We start from the raw sequence: 23,353 nt of genomic DNA on the forward strand, positions 1-23,353 counted from the left end.
CTGAATTACAAATCATTTCCTCATTTGCAGTAAGTTTAGCTGAGCGCGGGTCATGTAGTGTAGCAGTCTGTACAGTAGCATCAGCCTGGATACTGAATCAATGCTGGACATGTAGCACTTTATTATCACCTAACTCTGGAAGAACAACATCACTAAAGGCAAACATGGTAAGAAATAGTTGCTTACAATTGTTATTAAAAAATATTTGTGGTGGTTGTGTTCACATATATATATATATGAAAGAGTGTTTTAATTATGGCCATTTCCTTTTGACCGTCAACACTGCTATGAATAACCTGACTGATGTTGAAAGGCCAGCGACAGATTTTATTGTATAACTGTGGGTAATACCTCAGTTTACCTTTGTGAAGTGTCTTAAGAATTTTTTTTACCTGGGTAACAGACTTTTTTCAGATATTTCAAAAGAGTGTAACCTGACTTTCTGGTATCCTTAGTTAATTGTCGTATTGTTTAGTCACAGTTCCCTACAGTAATTACATAATTTTTACAGTATTAAGGGGAAGTTGGATTTTTGAAACAGAAGAAATGGTCATGGTGCTGCTAATGAAAGAGAGCTTTCACAGTTATCACCAGTTAATGATTGACTCTGCTACTGAAAGCACTATTAACACAACTGCGCTCTTACTTTTCTATTTACCTATCTAACAACTGTGGGAAGAGAAGGTATATCCTATTTATAAGTTCCTTTTACTGTCAGGAAAAGGCAATCAATTAAATTGTAATATTTGTATGCCTTAAAGGATTCTGTGCTTCCTCCTGGAATTTTTTCCATATCAGGGTACACACCTGTATAGGTTTTAATCCACTGTGACTCAAAAACTCCAGTAATCATTTAATTTCCAGCAGCTCTTTAATAGAGGAACAATTAAATGAATGAATGAACTACATCACATGTCTGTTATCTGTAGCTGTGTTCAGATATGAACTCTGTAACACTGACAGGCTGGAAGATAATATTTGCTAAAAGATTATTACCTTCATATTTTGCAGTAGTCTTAAAAGAGATTGAAACTTCACCAATATTCCAAAAAGCTACCAATTCAAATACATACAAATATTTGAAAGTGCAAGTGTCTCCTGAGTTAAGAAGTAATATTGTATTTGACACTCTTTCAAAAAAAAAAGAAAGAAATTTTCTTTCTGACTCTCATTGCATTTTCTCTGCAGCCCACCTGCACAGCTACAGCCTGTGACAAGGCCGTTTTAAAACACATCTGATATAATGTGTCAGTGCCACCAAAGGCAGCAACACGCACACAATGCACACACACGTACACACACACTTTGTTCTGCAGATGCTCGCTGACTGAAAGTAGGACTGTGTGTGTGTTTTGTGGTGTAGAAACAAGGTATTTTTCTGTTTCCTTTCTTCATTGTAATGAGAGAGACGGATGCGAGGAAAACTTGCAGCTCATTGGTGCAAGGGTGACAGCGGAGGGCGTTTCTATGGCAACCAGTGCAGGTTGCTGGCTGAGGTAAAGAGATGTGTGGTTGCATACACTTCCTGCTCTTCCTCACACCCTCAGTTTCTTTTTGCAAAGGTTACAACTGGGTGTTAAGATAGATATTTCATTCCTTTCTCATCTTGTTTTCTTTTTGTCAACACAACAGAGTTCAAGAATTATTCATTCATAAAGTTTCACTTCTCTCACTAAGTTAGCGCTTACGTTTTGCTGATCCTGTTGGTCAGTTAGCTAACTAGCAATGTTTCCTGACTCCACCTGCCGAAGTTTAACTCAGCCGATGCGATTATTTCTGTTCCTTTGATAAACTGTTCTGAGCAGTTTACTCACACTCTCTTCCCTCTTTTAGTTTGGTTATGTGTCTGGGTGTGATGGATAACATTCAAACTCCAAATAATACCACAGAAACACCTAAAAATTAGAACTTCACACCTCAATTTCACTGATAAGGAGAAACGTTTTTCTGTTTTGAACGTCCGTTCTAAAAAACACTCTCACAAACATGGTTACAGTGAAGAAAACCGTCTCATAAGACTAAACAGATTGATATCAATATTTGATCACCAGTTTCTCATTTATGGAAAGCAGATGCGTTTAAAGCCAGTATTCCAAACAACAAATGCAACTTCTCCATTTTACGAAAATTGCAGCATGACTGCCTTTTTAACGTTGGTCATGAAATCTTTCCCAATATTTCTTGTAACTGGGTGTTCACATGAAATACAGAAACACAGTACAAAGGAGTAACAATCTGATGGCAGGTGTGGCCCAAAGGCATACAAAGATAATTGTATATACACACAAACACATCGATCTTTCCACATGTAGCACATTTTACGAAACTCATATTTCCCAAGTAACAGAGGACAGAAGGAAACCAAATGAAACAAATGAACTAATTGAACAACATACCTGAGCTAGTTACTGATATTCTTAGTGGACAAACGAAAATAAGTTTTCTTTTATAATTTAAACAGTTGTTTAGTGTCAGTATCAGTTATTGTACACTCAAGCTTTTAACAACTGAAACAACAAAAGTGACATTATCCCTCATCTCCTATAGTTGCAGATCCACAAATGTAAACATATGTAAGCTACAACTTATTAGTTAGGCACGGCCACTCCACTGGATGCCACTAAATCTCACACACTGGTCCTTTAAAAAAACAAATTCCAAGCAAAAGTTGATGTTCTGTTTGATCCATCCACACCTGGAGATCATGCTGCAAACCACAGCAGAACAAGGCAGGTGTGGAGTCCTGGGAGTGGAAACCTAAGATACACTGAAGTGTACTTTAAGACTTGTCCTTAAGTGACCCAGAACATACAAAAACAGAAATATCTTATCCAAAAATTATTTTTGTGCAGCTGGTATAGATTTGTGTGTATACATTTGGCCCTGTACTTATTCAAAGGGATTTTAAAGTCACCACAGGGGATCAAATCAAGGTAAAGAGTAGTTATGAGGAATTATGAAACAGTGAAACTATGAAACTATGAACAGAGTTCAAGGGGAACCTTAACACTGCCATATGAACTGCTTGTGTTCCCACCATAATGTCACATTTGTCACGGTCTCAGAATCCTGTAGACATTTAAGATGTTATTTAAAAAAGTAAATTAAAACTGCACATAGACATCATGCCGTGTAAACAGGTACATATGTATCCCTGTTTTAATGGTGGAAAGAGTATTCAGATCCTTTACTTAAGTAAAAGTACCAGTACAGTGATCTAAAAATACTCCATAACAAGTAATAGTACTGCATGGAAAAATACATGAGTATTATCAGCTTGTACTTAAAGTATTGTAGTTAAAGTAGTGGTTTGGTCCATCTGACTGATATGTTATTAAAAATGACATAATTAGATAATAATATAATAATAATTAATATTGAAGCATCAGCGTGTAAGCAACATGTTACTGTTGAAGCTGCTGGAGGTGGAGCTAGTTTGATATACTTTATATATAGTTAACTAGTTTAGTGCAGTGGTTCCCAACCTAGGGGTCGGGCCCCTCCAAAGGGTCACCAAAAACATTTGAGGCCTCATGAGATGATTAATAGGAGAGGAAAGAAGACAAAACAAAGTTCTGGTACTCAAATCTTTTCCTCTTATCTTTGATTTCTGGTGAAATATTGAATAATTTAAATAACATGTATTTAAATGAAACCATGTGAGAAGATTACAGGGAAAAATCACAATTTGGTGGAGCTGTTAACAACCCATAGTTCAGTAGCATGTCTGCAGGCAGTGACATGTTATGCATGACTTCAGGGCCTACATGACTGTATTGCCTGAGCAGTTTTAAAAAGTGTGTGTGTGGTTTTTATTATGTAGCTGTGGGAATAGTGTTGACTAATGGTTGATAAGAAAATCAACACTTCAAATATGTTGTTGCATTCTTCACATTTATGTTATGCTGTTATGTCATCATGTTTTAGGAAGCATGAGACCATAATTTAGTGTGACTGTCTATGAACAAACAGTGTAAAACTTAAAGAATACTGTCTCTGCTCTCTTAAATTGATTAATCACCCATTTATTAATGCCTTTTTTAGTCATAAGGTATTGATACATGCCAATTATATTTGTAGTTCAATATTTTGCAAAGAGAATAATTATGAAGGAATACATGGGCAAAGTTCATACTGTAAAGAGTATGTAATATGTACAGTATATAACATATGTCCAGTATGTTATTGTTAATGCAGTTACAACAATTGTCCTTATAAGAAAGAGGTGATAGGGCTTTAAGCAAGTCAAAATTGCTGCTAAATGATTTAAATTAGGTAATTATTTGAATTAAAGTAGCTTTATAGAGTGGCCTTGACAATCGTGTAAAAAAAAAACGTACATACTAGAAGGGCCTGTTGTGACAAAATTCTTCATAATAATTAATTGTGAACAGAATCTCTGACAGGATTTACACTGACTGATTGCTGCTTTCAGTCTCTTGTTGTTGAGTCTGCTCAGGCTTTTGTCTGCTGCACAGACTTATCATATTTTTGAAGATAAAAAAAACCAGGAAACTGTGTTGTTGCAGAGTGCATTCACACTTTCTAAAGAAAGCGTAGGGGTTTGTCGATTGCAGTATGATTGTGTGCGTAGGGGGCATGCCTTGCTCTGTGCCTTGCTGCTAACTTCCTGCTTCTTAAGTGCAGCAGCTTCAGTTTGCGTTTCTGATTCTGTTTTGTTGTCAGGAGGAGAGCGTGGATGTCAAGGCTCTGAGGGCCAGGTTCAACAGCAAGGCCAACACTTCAGACAGCAGCAGCCGAGACAGCGGCTCCCCAAAATCTCCACGACCTGGGTTTGGGAGAGCAATCCTCCCAGCACTAGAGAACAATCTGGCCCATCAAAGACTGTCCCCCACAGTTCCTCCCCCATTCGCTGGCCCAGGCCTGGTGAGGCTCCCGAGGGCAGAGCCGACGATGGCAGCCTCCATCCCCTCCAGACCTGGTCCCTTCCCTCGGCCTCCTCCCAATCCAGGCATCAGAGCATCCTTCCAGCCGGCAGACTCCAACAAGGTGAAGCAGACGGGGGAGAGGCTGCAGAACATGATGCGGACGCACCAGAAGCCTGCGGTTATCAAGCCGGCTCCACCTGTAGCTCCAGCTCAGGGTCATGCACCAGCTCATGCCCCCACTCCTCCCCCATTCCGACAACAGTCCAGACAGAGGAGTGCTGGGGAAGTGACCCCGCTGAGGAAACCCCTTCCCCCTGAAGGACCTCTGCCCTTAAAACCGAAACGACCTCCACACGTCAATCTGGAACCCTTCCTGAGGGTTACCCGGGGAGCAGTGGCACCGACATTGCCTGCTCCAAGGAGGAGTGATGGTGAGTCTGTCTCCCCTGAATCGTTAATTTCTCCTCCTGCACATTAACAGCAGAAAACTCAACTTCTCGTCTGTTTTTGGGTTGGCAAAATTGTGACAGAGGTTGTTGGATTTAGATATAGCTCAACATGTTCCTGTCCTGACACCTTGTAGCCTATTTTTGCTTGATATATAGATAGATATAGATAGATATAGATAAAATATATTCATATTTTCTTTTACTGATTTCAAATACTTTTTAATCTCATCTGTAACACCTGTTGTCTTTATGTTTATTTGTAGTACTGGTGATCCAGGTGTTTAAACTTATACTGATGCTATTGATGTCAAACAGTGGAAAGTTACTGTAAGTCAGTTTATTGGATAGAGTTACTGTAAAACCTAAATAGAGTTGTGTGCAGTTGTTTGCATAAGTAAAATCATAAATACTGAACTTTAAAATGAATGTTGTGAACACTGTGTAGTCAAAGATTTGCTTAAGTGAAACCACGGAGTCTTTGCATCATAAATTATTTGAAGTAAAAGTTCCAGTTATGCAGAATGCTAAAGTGTGTTTCAGAGTGTGCATTATTACATAAATATATTATTGTATTAGATTGGAGATTAATAACATGTACGCACCTTTTTAATGTTGTAGTTTGTCAAATTTTAAATACTGCTGCGTAATTAAATCAATGTACCAATCCATCTTATTTTGTAAACCCGCTGAGTGCTTCGTATGTACAATCCCAAAAACTAACCTGCAACTATTGCAGTCAGATTATTAGAGGGTTACCCCCCTCTAATAATCTGACTTAAATTATTAAATACTTAAATTATTCCATCTTATAAGTATAGTAAGTGTAAAGCACAGAGTGCTTCATCTCTCTGTGCTAATAAGAAAGAAAAGCGAGAAAGGACTTTTTGTTGACTGTCAGTGTGACTGTTTTTTATAGAATGTAATCCTTTGCATCTTTCAAAATACTTCTTCACATATGGATGTTCTCTGTGATTCCCCCAAGCAGCAAGCTCCCAAGGCTCAGCAGGCAGAAAAATGTCTTTACCTACAGTAATCAGTCCTCCCAAGCCTCCACAACGATCCAACAAACCCCGCGGGCTACCGCACCAGATTGCCTCCGTGTGAGTATTTCACTGAAATTCACAACATGCTGCTGTTATTTCACAAACTGCAGAATGGGTACACACAGAGAAATCTACCATAGGTATTAATTTCATATCAACACATTTTGCAATAATAAAATCAGGGAGTATGCCAGAATGAAATAAGAGTCCATCACAGCTGCCATGATGGCAGGAAATAGTGTGTTTGTGTGTATGCAAAGCACTTACAGCCAAACAAATCATATAAGAGGCTGTAATTTATAGTAGACGAATGGAGGTATAAATAGAATATTTGCAATGTGTGGAAAAGTCACACTCTTCTGGGGACAACATTTTCAGTATCCAGGTATCATCATGCTTTCTCCTCTATCTTCCTGTCAGGCTTTATTTTAAGCTACCTAATTAAGGAAAAGCGATGCCATTACACAAATAATCAGCTTCTTTTTCAGTGTAGATAACTGCTGTTTGTGTCCCTTTCTATCTAAATAACATTGAATATAACATGACAGGTGTGTTTCATTTGCAGAAAAATGCATCTCTTGGTTCTCAGTGCTCAGTGTTTAACAAGAGATTAACACTGTCGCCTGTTCTCACACAGTGAAAAGAAAAGGTGCTAAGAAACGCCTGCACTATATATAGTGATATTGAATAAAATAGAAAATATTGCAAAAACATTCTTTCTTTCTTTCTTTCTTTCTTTCTTTCTTTCTTTCTTTCTTTCTTTCTTTCTTTCTTTCTTTCTTTCTTTCTTTCTTTCTTTCTTTCTTTCAAACAATGTTCGTTTATGTTTTTTTTGTTTTTACTGCAGGGACATTGACGATATCGAGGACACCTATGATGACATTGCAAGCTTTGACAAGACCGGTAAAAAACACACACACAAACATTTTTATTTTTTTGACTGATTCATGACTGTAACTCCTTTGGTTCCCCCAATCTATAGTGTGCAGGATAATACAATGTGATCTTATTCTTACAATTGGAACAAATTAACTTTAAAAATTACATTTATCCCTTTCTAGAAGAAAATGATTACTTAGTTATTCTTTTTATACCTTATCAACCATTGACTTCAATTTTAAATTTATATATTCTTTCCACATCGTTGTGATAATAAGCCTTTATGAATGTGAATGTGCCTCTCTTTAAAAGGGAAGACTACTGTTCATTTCTTTTTTATTGTGTGATTTCACAGACTCCTGGAGTGACAACAGTTCTCAGTGTGTGGAAGAGGTAAGGACAAAAAAATGAAACTAAACTTAATTTACTATAAAGTGAAAAAAACATTTTCTGTAAGAATTCAAAACCAGGTGGCTGCTCTTGTGAGAACACGTTGCACTCTTCCCTAAAAATACAAATTTATGATGAAATTTAATTTAAATGAAAGTTTACACACAATTAATTGTCAATGGAGCACACTGATTTGTTTGATTTCTAGATTTGGGAATTAAACATGTTCAAGGACACTGATGCACAAGTGCAGTTTGTTCTAGGGCACAAAAAGAGAGCAGGTGTTATTGCATTTTAATATGCTTGTTTTTTTTGTTCTTTAAAAGTTCAAATAAATCCTTTCTCTTGCAGGATGCTGATGACGTTTATGAGTTCATTGATGAGTGAGTGTAAACTTTCTGTTTTTACAGTTGAATTACATAATTGTGTGTGAATTTAACATGTTACCCTACTTGCCTATAGTAGAGTGTGGCTGCAGCTGCATGAACATGAAGCAGAATAGTGTTTCTATTATTTATGGTACTGCTGATGTTATTTTTGCATCTGTTGCTACCACAGCTGCAGTGGTTACCATTGTAAGAACCACTGTTATAGCAGTACTCCAGTTCTCTCAGTTAAACGTGTTATTGCTTGATGCGTGATTATAGTGTCTGATAATATTTCTTTAATTTATGGTTATGTATTGCTTCTGTGATTCAAGATATTTCCTGCAAAATGATGGTTATGTGACAAAATGAAGGGATGAACTGTTTAAATATCAGCATAACTAGAATACACTGAGAAAGTGAAAGGGGGTGAAGTTTGTTGGATACTGTTAACTGTTGCTGTTAACTGAGAAATGCTCAGGGTGTGAATAAATTCAGCCCAATCGTTGTTTTTGTTTTGTTGGGTGCCAGTAAAAATACATCTTTTTTTCCCAGAAGTGAAATTGCTGAGAATATTTAGCATGTAGGAGGTGTATTGTGCGATGTCGGGAATCTAAAATGTCATGTTTCATTCGATTGTACAATTACAGAGACCAAATAGAAGTGAACCGGTCTAACGCTGAAAAGAAAAACAAAAAAGAGGCAAAGAAGCTACAGGAGCAGCAGAAGAAAGAGCAGATGGAGCGCCAGAAAAGAGAAAACCAGTTGAAGAAAAACTTTCAGGTATGATTCCAACAACATCCTGAATTTATTTAAAAAAATCCTGGTTTAATTAATTTTGTATTCCTTCTTGAACATTCAGATGGACCATTTAGCTTATGTGCGTCAAGAAAACATTGAGGCTCATTGAGGCTTGTTTCCGTCCATTGCACCCTCATCCAAATCTCATTCATATCTGTCAACTTTAACACCTTTCCTCTCTGTCCCTCTGTAGTTACAAGGGGAGGTGGAGGTTATCAATACAGCCAGAGTCCGGCAAGACTGGAACGGAGGAGGAAAACTGGACCTCAGCGTGCGACAAGGCGAGAGTGTAGAGATCATCCGAGTGAAAAATAACCCAGGAGGCAAATGGCTGGTTCGCTCTATGAACGGAAACTGTGAGTTTCACTTTGAATCTCACTGTAAATCAAGCATGGGCAGGAAACCTTCCCATCTGAGCTCAAATCAAAACGTTTAGGCGGTGACATAATCTTAAAGATGGAAAGGTGGTTGTTGTTATGGTGGTCTACTCTTAAACTGTGTGCTTGATATTTATTAAAGATGGCAAGCAGGTTTATGGATTACAGACTGGATGTGCTATGTAGCCTAGTTTTCTGTAAATATCCAATAACATTTTAGGTCCCCTGTTTAGCAATAATAAGCAGGACATAAACAGTTCACACATGTTCATAACATGCTATAATGTAATTCTAAGACGATATCAGGACATTTTTTAGGGTTAATCAATGTACAATATCAACATTCATAACAGAATTTATATTGCAATGATATAATACACCTGTCTTTTACTCTATTGTAATAACTACAGTACAACATGTTATAAACCATTCATTAACTGTTACAGTATGCTTAAAAACGATATAGCTTATATCATTATAAATTCTATAGCTTAAAATAGTCATAGTGGTTTGTGCATGTGTGCAGGGGCGGACTGGGACAAAAAATCGGCCCTGGCATTTTGGACCAGACCGGCCCACTACATTCGATAACGCACACCTTTTCGGTCTTTTGAATGTGTATACCAACTGTGCAACTCCAGAGGTGTTCACAAGTCATTTTTTGCAAGTCCAAGTCAAGTCTCAAGTCTCTCGCCAACACTAAATCAAATTCAAATTCTGACCTTAGACCTGTACAATCCTTCATATAGGACAGTATGAAAATTGATCAATTGTAGGTTCACTATAGTGAATCTACTGCAAAGAAACACACACTAAGAATTATTTCAATTTTCATTAACAAAAAATAATTATTTAAGGTGCATGGTGCAAGAAAATGAAGTTATACTAATATACTAGTTATACTAACTTAAATTGCGCAATATTTTGTTTTTTAATAATTAGTAGAACAGGCAACGGTTAAGGTGAAAGGCAAAAACAGCATGAAAAATGTTAACATATAAGCCAACTTGTTTTTACTGTTGAGTGTGCTATCCTTCCACATTTCCACTAACTAACTGGTGTGTGAAGGTAAAGGTAAACGAAAAAGACATTAGACCCTTCATATAGCACCTACCTGCAGCTCTGCAGTGCTGGCTCTCCCTGCATCACCCTCACCACTGTTAGCTTCCAGCTGAACTTCATCTGATCTCTAATATAAAAGCAGTGGACATGAATAAGGTATAGAAAAATACTGATGGGAATATCAAGAACAAGCAAAAAACACACAGACAGAATAACAAATTTCTAGATGTGGGAGATGTGTAACGTTACTCGTTTTCAAGTTACATGGGCTAAGTTAATAGAAAAATCATGTTCTTTTACAACCATACTGTATTCAGTGACAAATCGCTTTTGGAAAGTCCGCCATATTTTCGCCAGCCAACGTTGGCTAGTAACGTTAATAGTAACAACGTTTACCAGAGTGTACTAGTTGTTGAATCACAACATCAGCTTAACATCAACAAGTCTAACGTTAGACAGAAAATATAATTATCTTTCTGGACAAAATTATTACCAAGTCACATTTCCTTTCTTTCTTTTCTTTCCCATGAGAAAGAAATCACTTAAACTCATCTTAACCTCTGTCCTGTCGCCAGCTGCAGGCCACTGCCTGTGTTTCCCGCTTCTGGGGCTGGTGACAAGATGCTGTATCGCGCTTTCGAAATAAAAGCAAGTGAGTTAAAGATTTAAAGAAATAATTTTAAAAATAACTTTTTTTTGCCGAATGCAATATGCAGGCAGGACCAAAGCGAAAGTGTTTAACAATGTGATCGGGCCAGCCCAGTGTCAATCGGGCCGCTGATTTACTGGTTTTATGGGCCGGTCAGACCAATATAATTTTTTTTTTAAAGTGTCGGGGGTCGGCCCAAATAGCACGTCAGCCCACCGGGAAAATGCCCGGTATGCCAGATGGCCAGTCCGTCCCTGCATGTGTGTGTGTGTGTGTGTGTGTGTGTGTGTGTGTGTGTGTGTGTGTGTGTGTGTGTGTGTGTGTGTGTGTGTGTGTGTGTGTGTGTGCTCATGTGCTTATGAGGATTTACAAAAAACTATTTAGTTTAGATATTTCTGACTATGACTATGGTTTCCTCTATTTTAATTTGTATATACAAAGATGGTGTATCATGTTATGCAGATGATACTCTACTCTGTCTGTGAAACCAAATAGGCCTGCTAACTGTACAGCTCTCAACCACTCTGCCTCTTTCTATGTGCTTCTTAACCTTTTGAGTAGTAAATATAGAACAAGATGAACCATGTAAGACAATAATGGCATAAAATTGGATGTAAAGAATGCCGCAGAGCAGAGCAGAGCAGAGCAGTATTTTTTCCACTGAGAAAATTAGGCCGTGGAAAGTAATGAGATACTTTTTTAAGTTTAACCAATGCTTACATTTCTTTCTCTTGTATGCTAAAGAGCAATGTAGCATGAAAGTAGTGTTGCTATGGTAACCTGCGGTTTAAAATAGCTTTCACGCTGATTTACATGATAGTCAAGTAGAACTACGGTAAGAAAGAAATAGTTCACATGGTACTACTGTACTAATGCATATATATATAAACAGAATATTTATTGCACATTGACTTAGCTGTAAGTGGGTTTGAGATAGATTACCACTTTTAAATAAATGTTCAACAAAAACGAAACACATATATCACAATCTATCATCTGTTTACTTTGAATTGTTCATGTGATCTTTGTTTCTGCAGATTAACCAACTTTTCTTCCTTTGAATGACAAGTCTGCCAATCCATCAGCAGCATAGCAGAGTGAAAAAAAACCTATACAATGACTATCACAGCACTGTAATGACCTTTTACTGATATACTCTAATGATATGATAAAAAACACAACTTCTTGTTCATATCCTTGATTCAAACAACATCCTAGTACACCAAAATCCACCATTATCAGAAGAAGCAAAAACAATCTTGCATATAATAGTGTCATTAAGCTTATGACATACATATTTAATGAAACTGTTTCTATATAAAAATTGCAAGCCAAGATATGTAAACATAAATACTTAAATCATTTTATGAGATTATATGAAGAAATGCCCAGTGCATTGAACTGTCATAATAAAGACATGGCACATCATTTTGTCTTTGTGTCAACTTTCAGACGGATACATCAGTAACCAGTGTGTGGACATTGACTATGAGGCAGTCAAGCGCAAAGCACTCCAGTCCAGAAAAACAGACACATCAACATTACCTCCAGCACCTCCAGACCCTCCGCACATGTTAAATATGGAGTCCAATAACAGAGACAGGTGTAGTAGATCCTGTTCATCCTGCTGTGACAAAATTGTCTCACTATATTGTGCAAAACATTTATTTCCTCCTAACATAAGACATTGCTCTTCTGTCAACTTTTTCTAAAGGTGTAAAAGTCATGCTTTGTGAACACTAAATTGTTTAGCTGCATTGCTTTCTCAGTTTCACCCGCATCTGTTCCAACTAACATGGTGTTTGTGTTTCCTCTTCTCTGCAGCATGGATGAAGATGACGGTAAGTGGCAACACAACATGTATTAACATCACTGGCAGATTAGGATTTGTGCCATATAAAATATTGCTGAATTTATTTACTTCACTCACTGGACAAAAAACAGCAAATCCATAACTCTTTATTTATCCTAAAGAACACAACATTTGGGTTGAATGTGGATTTGATGTGAGTGAAAATACATCACCAAATATTAGTATAATTATCCTGCCAAAGATAATAAATAAATAAATAAGTCCTGGAAAAGTATTTTCACGTTTTACCGGAAATTCATTTCCTAATATTATTACACAGTAAAAAAAAAAAGTAAAACATGGGTTTGACTGTTTTAGAGTTTTTTGTTTTGTTTTGCTTTCTTATCCCTTTAAAGTATGAATCTGTTGATTTATTTCGTTTCAGCTCTCATTTTTTTAATTTTTGGTGTAATGCTCAATGTTTCATGCTAGTGTACATTTGCAACAGGCACTTTATTATACACACTGATACTGACATGGATTATTTTATCATTTGAATCAAGTTATTAATATCACTAATTTAAAGTTGCAGCTGCTTCACTAAAACATAATTTACAGAAAAACGTTCATCTTTTTTCAACATGACAAGATATTTTTAGTTTTTTAGTTATTTTTTTCCGTGTTTTCACCTCAGATGACTACGATGACGTTCAACCAATACCTGATGATTTTCCCCCACCACCGCTTGAAGTCAGGTATCTATCCATATCTGGTTCACTGAAAAGGAACAGGAAATAACTGGTTAGATACTGACAGCTATGTGTAGCTGCAGTATCACTGCACTGTAAATCTTATTGTTGATCTGATATGTTGAAGTTGAGGTGATGTTCACATATAAAAACAGAATTACAAAAGAAAAAAAATGTGAGAAATGCGTTACTTGATTATTGTTGTCTTTAATTATCAAACTGTAAAATCATCTTTCCTTTCAGCATTGATCCCAAAGTGGAAAAGGAGCTAAGAAAAAAATTCAAGGTAAGTATTCTTTACATCAGATTATTTGTTTTTTAATTGTAGATAAAGCAGAGTGCCGTCAACATAGCGGTGAAAGGAAGATCAAATGTCTTGATCTTATAATCTAATCAAAAAGTTATATCATTGATCCTTGCAACATCTATCACACCCATCACACTTACTTGTCCTATTCAAGTGGCTTTGACCAAGGCAGTGAACATTTTAAACCTGCTCACTAAGTATAAAAATGTTGGTTAAGCAATGAAAAACTCAAATGTAGTATTTGTTCTATGTGTGTTATTTTATCAAATGCTCGGTTAAAAAAAAAAAAAAAAAAAGGATCACTGTGTAAAAATAAGTAATTACGTAATTAAGATGACTGTATGTAACGTTGTTGACATGTGAAAAAAATGTTTTAAAAAAGAGAGAGAAATAAAGAAATCCAAGAGGGAGCGTGTGAAAGATACACGCAAGATAAGACTAATGGCATGAAGGTGATAGGTAATGCTAAATTAAGAATTCAAATAATTTATTTGAGAGCACAAATTCCTAAACTGTGCATTAAATAAATAATAAATAAGTAAACCTCAAATGTAACTGTTGTTTCTCAGTTTGATGGGCCATTCAAGGTGCTGCACACCATGATGGTGGATCCTAACAGCGTCATAAAGAAACCAGGAGCGAAGGATCTGTCTGTGGTTCAGGGAGAAGTCCTGGACGTCATCCAGCTCACCAACAGCAAGAAAGCTCTGTGTCGCAACCGGTTTGGAAAATGTATGTAAACACACACATCCCTCTGTGGTTGTATGTTATTTTGATCTGCACTTTGACACATAAGCAGTTGTGGTTGGCTTTAGAAATAAGAGTTAATGGCATGCGTAAAGGTTACCTGGTGATGAGAGGTTTTTGCATAACCATGAGGTCCAGAATAGCCACATGTGCTCTCAGTGTGTCAGTATTACATGACTCATTTGAAAGAGTATTTTACTGTGTGCGTTAGTGCCTCTGCTCTTTGAACTAGGACGGAAGTTCTTATCCTTATCAGAGCACAACACAAACATTAAGAAGAGGCTTCGTCATCATGGCTACGTGATTAAAACACACACACAGGAATTTTGTAACACCTGTATCCACCCAATGAATGAACACCATGTCAAGTATAACAATGGTGGAAACTAAGACTGCAACAAATTATTGTTTTCATTATTGATAAATCTACCAACTATTTTCTTGATACATTGATTAATTTCTTGTTGACTTTTGAAAAACTGGAAGTTGACATTTTGACTTTTGTTTGATTATGCAATATTTCTACACAAATTCTCACCCGTGCTTGTAATATTGCATCTGAATAGTGTTTCATTACTATCAGATCCCAGCAGCACTTCTGTTTTTCTGTGACTTGGATAGTAATAAATAATTAATTAATAATTAATGATAATTAAACACAAAAATACAATCATAAGGTTCCAAAACAAATGTGTATTTCTTGTATTCAAAGGTTGATGCACAATCCCTGCTTGATTGGTACATGCTGGTAGCATGGAACCATATTGTGGGGAATAAACTGTACAATGATTAGTGTTTGTCAGATGGTTATGAAATATATTTTCCAAAAAATAAATTACAGATGATAATTTAATAAATTCACTGTACTGTGTTTCACAAATTCAAATTGACTGTCATACATAAAATGTGTTTTGTCTCACTCTTCACAGATGGTTATGTGTCCAGATCTCTTCTTCTTCCAATGTAAGTGAATTATCAGTTCATATTTGACGCTGACAGTTTTAATGATACTTTCATATGGTCTTTTTATACTGTGAATAAATGATAAATTAACCGTAGCCTAAGTAAATACTTTATTTATTGTGGTGTTAACAGCTCATCTTTGACTTAGATTTTTGTCCTATTATTAATTCTTATGAAAGATTTTGTTTTTGTCTTTGAGAGTATGGATGAAAAGAGTCATTGAGTGACAACTAAATTATTGGTCATTACATATGAATACAGACATGTATAAAAAAAATGTATGTACACTTAAAGTATGTACATACATTTTTACCAATTTAAACATGTAGTACATTTTTTCTTCTTCATATCATATCATATCATATCATATCATGTTTACAAGTTCTGGATATAGATTTTGAACAGAAATATTATAATGAAAAACAACTTTCTGCTGTCAGTTTAACATCAATCTTCATTCACAGGGAAGGAGACATTTACGATGATGTTGACTGTGCAAACGGTCAGTTTATAGGTTTTTTTTAACCTTATTTATGAAATTTCTTGTTAAAACTGAAATATTCACTTATGGCAGCTCATGTGTGTGACTGTTTAATGTATGTATCTTATCTGTTTTTATTTCTTTCTTCTTTCAGACATCTACGACAACGACGATTTTTAAAACCATCAAACTAAGCACAAACAAACTCACACAATTAGAAAGAGAAAGAAAGATTCAAACTATATTAAATTTAAAAACTAGAGCTATATCAAACTATAACTGTATAAAACTAGAAAATAGAAGACACATTTTGCTTTATTTGATTGCACCATTTGTGTTCAGTTGCACAGGATTGACAGTCTGCTGCCTGTTACACCTGAGACAGAACAGAAAAGAGCTGGCTGGCTCACAAACAAACAAACGTATTCTTATATCAGACTAAAGCTACTTAACAAACTATACAAAACTGACAATAACAGAAAACAGAGTGAGAACAGAAATCAGTCTGTAAGATCAGTCACACACACACTTTCCTTATGCTGAGAATAACAGACATGTCACCATTACATTGTTTGTCAAACTGCTTGTATAAAAGATGAATACACTATTTCTGTAGCTTTGTGTATTGCTTGACTTCTTAGATAATTTAAAATAAATAAAATAACTTTTTGACAGATATCTGTGTCTCTCTGTTTGAATTGAAGCTCTGAATCATCTCAAGAAGTCTCAAAAGAAGAAGTGCAAATACAGCTCACTCTTTTCTTTTTTTTCTGTTTTCTTTTCCGAGACTATGATTTTACATGGTAATATGAATTTTAGAAATGCATAAAGAACAACAACAACAAAAAAGGTTACTACAAAATGCACTTTAGAATTACTGGACTATTGACATGACTTATTATTAAAATTATTAAAAGGGATTCACAACTTGCTTTTCTGCAGCAAGAGGTAAATAAAGCCACACATTTAAGTTGATGCAAAAGGTGTCCCAACTTTATTTGATGACAGTCAAACTCTCTGCCTTGGGCTGAGCTAAGGGGGTGGCTTCTAGGGCAGCAGCCCCAAAAGTTTTTTTAGTTTTCTAAAAGTTGACTTCAAACAGCTGCTGACTGAATCTGAGTGAGTTTATAACAATTGGATTAATAGTGAAACTTCTGAAGGCATTTCAGTTGAGATATTAATGTAATTTTTTTTGTTTTCTTTTCTTTTTGATTTAATGCCCTATTGTTATATATTTATTTCTATGTGCATTCTTTTTGGAAAATTGTTTAAGGACCGATGTAAATCACTGATACTCAGCGATGGGAATAAGGGCGTTATAAATAAACGGCGTTACTAACGGCGTTATTTTTTCAGTAACGAGTAATCAAATTAATTACTGTTTGTCCCGTTACAACGTTGTTACCGTTACTGCCCAAAAAAAGTAGCGTTACTTCTTCAGACCTCACTGAAGCGGTTTTCTTTGGGTTCAGTGTACTTGTGTGACTATCAATGCAGCGTGTGTGAGAGCAAAGCGTCCTGATAGCTCTGTGTTGCTGCTTATTAAACCAATCGCACCCCCCCCCCCCCCCCCCCCCCCCACCCTCACAGGACCTTTTTATTGATTTATTCATTTCCAGTACAATCTTTCATAGTTATATTAAGAGAAGTTAATATTGTTATTGCTTTTTGAGGAATACAATTCAATTGCTGCACATCTGCTACGTAAAATTATATAATTTAGTTCTTTTTTAGTACATTTCTTAAGCATAATTTAATTTTGAACGTGTTTTGGGCCATTTGTTGTTGATTGGGGCAGCCAAGTAATATGACATATTTGAAACGTAATAGTTACTTTTCCTGGTAATTAATTACTTTGACAAATGATGTACTAACTCAGTTACTTTTTGGGAGAAGTAATGAGTAACTATAATTAATTACTTTTTCAAAGTAATGTGCCCAACACTGCTGATACTACCACTAATGTTTGCAGTAGTCATACAATGCAGTAAAATTAAATTCTGCACATGTGAACCATCAAAGTGCCCTTGCTTTGGGCACTCTGGGCTTAGCCCCGGATGTCACCTCATGGATCCGCCCCTGGGTCTGGTCTGGGGCTTTTTTGCTGCATCAAGAGTCGTCAACTTCAGTAAAGTGACTGGATTGCATTTTGCAGAGCCATGCAACACCCTCACCCTCCGGTCTACGTCTGTGGTGCAAGAAGTACTCAGATCCTGAAGTACCAAAGACTCGAACTGAGGAGGGCAGCAGTGCGTCGAGTCAACCAAAACAACTCAACGAGAAGAAGAAGAAGAAGAAGAAGAAGAAGAAGAAGAAGAAGGAAGAATAAGCAGCTCGATGCTTCCTGTTCAAAGTCCAGTAGATGAAAGGTTTAATGTTGATCAGAAAAACTGAAACCTGAGGATGTCGTGCAGGAACGGGGCTCTTCACAGAGCTTCATAGATCAGTTTGTATTTGTTTTACAGTGTGTGTGTGAGAGAGCTGCAGACATGCAGCAGGCTGTGGAGTCTCTGGTCCGCCTGCTGGAGTCCTACAGAGGAAGAGACAAAGTTGTGAGTAGTCAGCTGTTGCCAGTCCTGATGAGGGCTTTAAATAAACAACTGACTGTCTGCTGTGGGATTATACATCAGTGTTATTAATTAGGGCTGCACCTAACGATTATTGGCATTGTCAATTAAGCTGTCGAGTATTTTCTCAATTAATTGATTAATTGTGAAAATGGGCAATTACTGTTTATCAAAGTCAAAGGATTAAAGGTCTTCAGATGTCTTGTTTTGAAAGATGTTTAGTTTACAATCATGTCTGACAAAGAAAAGCATCAAATCATCATATTTTTGCTGTAAAAATGGCTAAAATTATCCGATTGTCAGAATAGTTGCAAAAAATAATTATTAACCATTAACAAAGCATTTAGATACAACATATAAAACCTGTAGAAAGGCTGGTTTATAAGAAAGTAATACTGAAATGTCAGTACTATTGCAGAAGTATGATTCTTATTTTCAGTTTTCTCCTTTATTAATGCTTATTTTTACTGTGTGATATTACTTATCGTTGAATTACTGCATTAATACTGCATGTAACAGCAAAAATAAATATTATACAAACTGTACAGATCTATGTCAGTGTGAAAGTTTATGAAACATGTTATAACATCCTCTTATAACTTTCTCGTTCATCTTTGCAGATCAGGACGGTGTGTTATGGCTCCCAGCTGGTCGGAGGAGTTCTCTCCCGTAAGGCAGAAGCAGACGTTTCATCCCACCAGCTCGGGAAAAGTCTGCTGCTGTTTTCTGCTCAGCTCAGTCACTGCAGGACGGTGCTGAGGCTGTTCGACGATCTGTCCATGCTGGCTTACTCACACGGCTACGGGTTTGGAACCGAGGTACGCCACACAACTCCTCTCTGCTCACTGTGTTCCTCCTGGGATTAGGGCTGCAACTACCAAATATTTTCATTATCGATTAATCTGCTGACCAGGGCAGGGCGATATCACCTTAAATCATTATCTCGATTAATTGCCACATTATTAAATACACCTGTGCACAAGATCCTCTGTCCTCACAGTGGAGCTCTTATTTGTACTAAAAAATATACAGTAATCCAATGGATTTTGATTTAGTTGTTTTAATTTACTATTCCCAGTAGTTAAAAACACTTTTAGAAATTTCTTTTGTTATAACAGAAAATTGAAAGTATAATATATCTCATTTTAACATATCTTGTCATAATAAGTAATACAGATGGATTTGAGAAACACTTTTAGGACTTCTGTTATCTCATTATCTTATTATCTGAATCTTTTAGAGTGATGTTATTTTAACAAACACTTAACAGGCTGCTGTGTCTGAAACAACCTGCTGCAGCCTCCTGATTTACCAAACATATTCACATGACTACAGTTAGGCCGGTTAAAGAGTCATAATGTCTGTTTCAGTTACTCTACGATTAATTACCCAGCCTTATTTTCTCAATGAATCAATTAACTGTGTTAAAAACTGTGTTATAAAATGATATATGATGATTGATGATAAGTGAAAAATGCTAATTTTAATTCCCCCAAGCCCAAGATCATATCTTCATATGTCTTGTTTTGTTTGAATAACACTCCAAAATCAGAAGATATTCAGTTTATTATCATGTATGACACAGAGGAGCATTAAATCCTCGCATTTCATAAACTGGAACGTTGCAGGTCCATGTGGGATATGTTGCTATTAAGTTAAGACTAACAAAATCATAGTTATCTTTGTTAAAATGACCTGCACATACAGCAATATGTACTAATTCATTTTAGAATATGGTCATAAAAACACCTCTTAATTCAATCCTGTGAGGCAGCATTTATGAATGTTATCATATGAAAATTCAGTGTTTGATATATAAACATGCAGCTTTACAACGTGGCAGTAAAATGAGGGATTAACATGCTGCATGTCTTCTAAAGGAAGAGGACAAAGTCGTTCGCTGGATATCAATACTGAACAACGTGGCCGACCAGCTCTACTACCCCTGTGAACACATCGCCTGGGCTGCGGACGCCGAGCTGATCAAACTGAAGTCTGATAAATGGTGGCTGTTCAGCACGGTGCTGTGGGGAACCTCGCTGCTGCTGGGAATACTCAGGTGACGTCATCTTCCCACAGATGACACGCTGACACAAAATGTTTGGAGTCCCAGAAATGACAAATATCACTTGTAGGCGGGGGCATAATTTACATTGTCCTATTTTAAATACCCCTTACTTTTTCAGTTTCAGTTTTATTCATTCATTAAAATAACTTCAAACATCAGCCCATAAATGTCCAACCACCAAAATCGAGACCACAGATGCTCTGATTATATTAATAATATTCTCATTTGAGTCATGTTCATTTATTAGTGTGTGTTACAGCCATTAAACTTTACGACAAAGGGATTTTTGCCCTGGGTTTCACATCTCAGGAGACATACATAATGCGCTATTCTTTGGGTTCATGTTACTGGTGTTCATGCCGAAAAATGCCTCTACATTGTGGGTATCACAATAATTTAGTCTTTTTTATTTACTGATAATTATCCTAAAAAGACACCAGAACAGACCAAAACAAGACAGTGCTGTTTGTTGAAATGATGTTCAATAATATTATTATTTATGGCATTTAAAGGGTCATTGTTAACATTCAAAATAGTGGTTTGATTTAAGGGTTAGTGAATTATAATACTAATATACTAAATAATATTTTTCTCATTTAAAAGTCGGTTTTATCAGTATGCTGTGTTGAAAGTTGTTCTGTCTGTTTGGCACTTTGATGACAAGTGGACTCACTTGTCTCACTCATTTATTTGTTATTGGTTCTTTTAATATTTGAAAAGTAAAGATCGTGTTCAAAGTGTAATTGTAGTGTAAATAACACTGTCTTTCAAGCCTAAAGTGAAGGACTTTGTAACCTTGAGTATTCTCCAGTCTCTTTCACTACCTGCTGAATATGGAGCATAAACAGCGTCAGTCTGAGGGTCATGTGACTTCTTCGTTCTGCAGGTCGCTACGAGTTCTGCTGCTGCTGAAAAAGAAGCTGAAGAGATGTGAGAGAGATGGAACTGGCAGCAGGTGGTCTTTAAAATATTTGATCCCTTTTCAATAAAGTTGGACATGCTTCTAGACATGATGAAGGTATTTCTGTCTGAAACCCTGAAACCACTTGTCCTGATTAACTTTGTGTTTTTCTCCCGTAGTCGCTCTCGCCTTCGCAGGCAGATGCAAGGAGAGCTGCTGTCTGTCCTCAGCAGCATGGCTGACCTCAGTAACGCCGTTCACTGGATGCCGCCCGGCTTCCTGTGGGCAGGACGATTCCCCAGCTGGCTGGTCGGACTGATGGGCACCACCTCATCTGTGATTGGTTTGATCCAGATGAACGCTGGCAGCAACGACCAATCTGAAAGTGCCTAGTCCTCATCTCACAGGGAGAGGTGTTTTATCAGTGCTGCAGGAATCACATGTATCTGTGGAAAAAGCTGAGCGAAAGGATGTCAAGTCGGTCTTTAATGTGGTCAGACTCAAGTCAGACTGTCTGTGGAGATTCAGTGCAGTTTTCTATTGAGTAAAATGTCCAAAATACATAATCAACACCCTCTAGACTTATAACTAAATAGCAATAAGTGAATATAATCAAAATCATCTAAGAGATTTTTTCAGTTGTGACCTCTTGAAATAGATTGTTTTTTTTCTATATATTTGAAGATTTTAGTCAGTCATTAGTGGAAGATATGATTTGATAATGAGATGAATCAATTAAATTTTCATTCACATTTTCCGTCACATTTCTCAGCTGACTGTTGTAGCAACATAATCAAATGTTGTCTTACATATAAAAGCATCAGAACAGCGTATTACTGCAGTGTAGAGATTGTCAGAAAGTATTGAGCAGGTAATGGCTCTTGCTTTTTGTTGTCACCCTTTCAGTGCAACCAAGTGTCCAAATATTTGAATGGGACAACAACTGTTTTCCCTAAGAAATACACGTCTCCTCAGGGGTTTTTCAACATGCAAAGTCTTCCAAGCCTTCATCCTGCTCCTCTCAGGTCACAGGTTGATTCTTTCAACTGCCATTATGTGGATGAGTAGGTTTAAGCCCAGAATAAAGGCACATTTGTCACTACTTGTTCAGTGGATCACCCTAGAAAGTCAGTGCAAAAGTAGCTAAATGATTAATTATGATTATAAAAACGATTGTTTTTAAAGATCGCCGATGTAAGATGAATCCAAGAGGATTTCGAATGTGTGGAAGCCTGCCTGGTAATTGTTGCCTTAGACATGCACTCCATACACCTGTTTTTTAATATCACATTCACAATGAAAACTGAATTAATTATTACATCTTTGTGATTTAATGTCTGCTGTAGTTGCTCAAGTGAACAAGATATTTCTGTGCCACTGTGTTAAAGTCCAAGTCAGTGTTTCTTTAACACTGACTTTAATGTCCTCTAGCTACACTACAGCAACCAGTTTCTCAGGCTGCTGTGGTTGTGACAACCTAGAAATTAGCTGCAGAAATATGATTTACATTAAAGAATCAATAAAAGAAAGCTGTAATGCAAAGTAATTGGACGACACTGGTGAGGTTTTGTGTAGAAACAGTCTTTCTAACTAGTCAAGTGAAACAGAAGCTGCTTTAGTAATGTGTAATTATGTAAAATAATGAACTTTTTAAATAAATAAATAGTTTTTTCGTCCTCGGATCATTTTTTATCGACGTTTGATTGAGCGGGACTGGACGCTTCAGCGGTGACGTTTGGCCACCGAGCAACCGTTGCGTTCACAAACTAACGGGCGGGTCGTAATTGAGAAAGGAAAACAAAAAAAATATTTAAAGAGATTTAAAAAGGCGAATTACTTCATTGAAGCACCTTTTCAGTATGCTGTAGTAGTAG

At 36.6% G+C, this 23,353-nt stretch overlaps 2 protein-coding genes across 2 annotated transcripts; both read left to right on the forward strand.

The window, feature by feature from the left end:
• The first annotated feature begins 53 nt into the window (after nt 1–53).
• Nucleotides 54–16,586, forward strand: si:ch73-40i7.2 (FYN-binding protein 1). The gene is made up of 16 exons (XM_062423777.1): nt 54–167; nt 4,687–5,320; nt 6,324–6,438; nt 7,229–7,284; nt 7,616–7,653; nt 8,002–8,033; nt 8,666–8,798; nt 9,010–9,172; nt 12,357–12,507; nt 12,729–12,745; nt 13,391–13,451; nt 13,689–13,731; nt 14,322–14,484; nt 15,429–15,462; nt 15,927–15,964; nt 16,098–16,586. The coding sequence occupies exons 1-16, from the start codon at nt 165–167 to the stop codon at nt 16,121–16,123; spliced, it is 1,707 nt and encodes a 568-aa protein (XP_062279761.1). The 5' UTR covers nt 54–164; the 3' UTR covers nt 16,124–16,586.
• A 1,676-nt stretch (nt 16,587–18,262) lies between these two features.
• On the forward strand, nt 18,263–23,151 carry pex11g (peroxisomal biogenesis factor 11 gamma). Its single transcript, XM_062423779.1, has 5 exons — nt 18,263–18,495; nt 19,131–19,328; nt 20,391–20,569; nt 21,465–21,533; nt 21,659–23,151. The coding sequence occupies exons 1-5, from the start codon at nt 18,433–18,435 to the stop codon at nt 21,870–21,872; spliced, it is 723 nt and encodes a 240-aa protein (XP_062279763.1). The 5' UTR covers nt 18,263–18,432; the 3' UTR covers nt 21,873–23,151.
• Nucleotides 23,152–23,353: the final 202 nt, after the last annotated feature.

Source organism: Scomber scombrus, chromosome 8, assembly GCF_963691925.1.
Source record: "Scomber scombrus chromosome 8, fScoSco1.1, whole genome shotgun sequence".
NCBI lineage: Eukaryota > Metazoa > Chordata > Actinopteri > Scombriformes > Scombridae > Scomber > Scomber scombrus.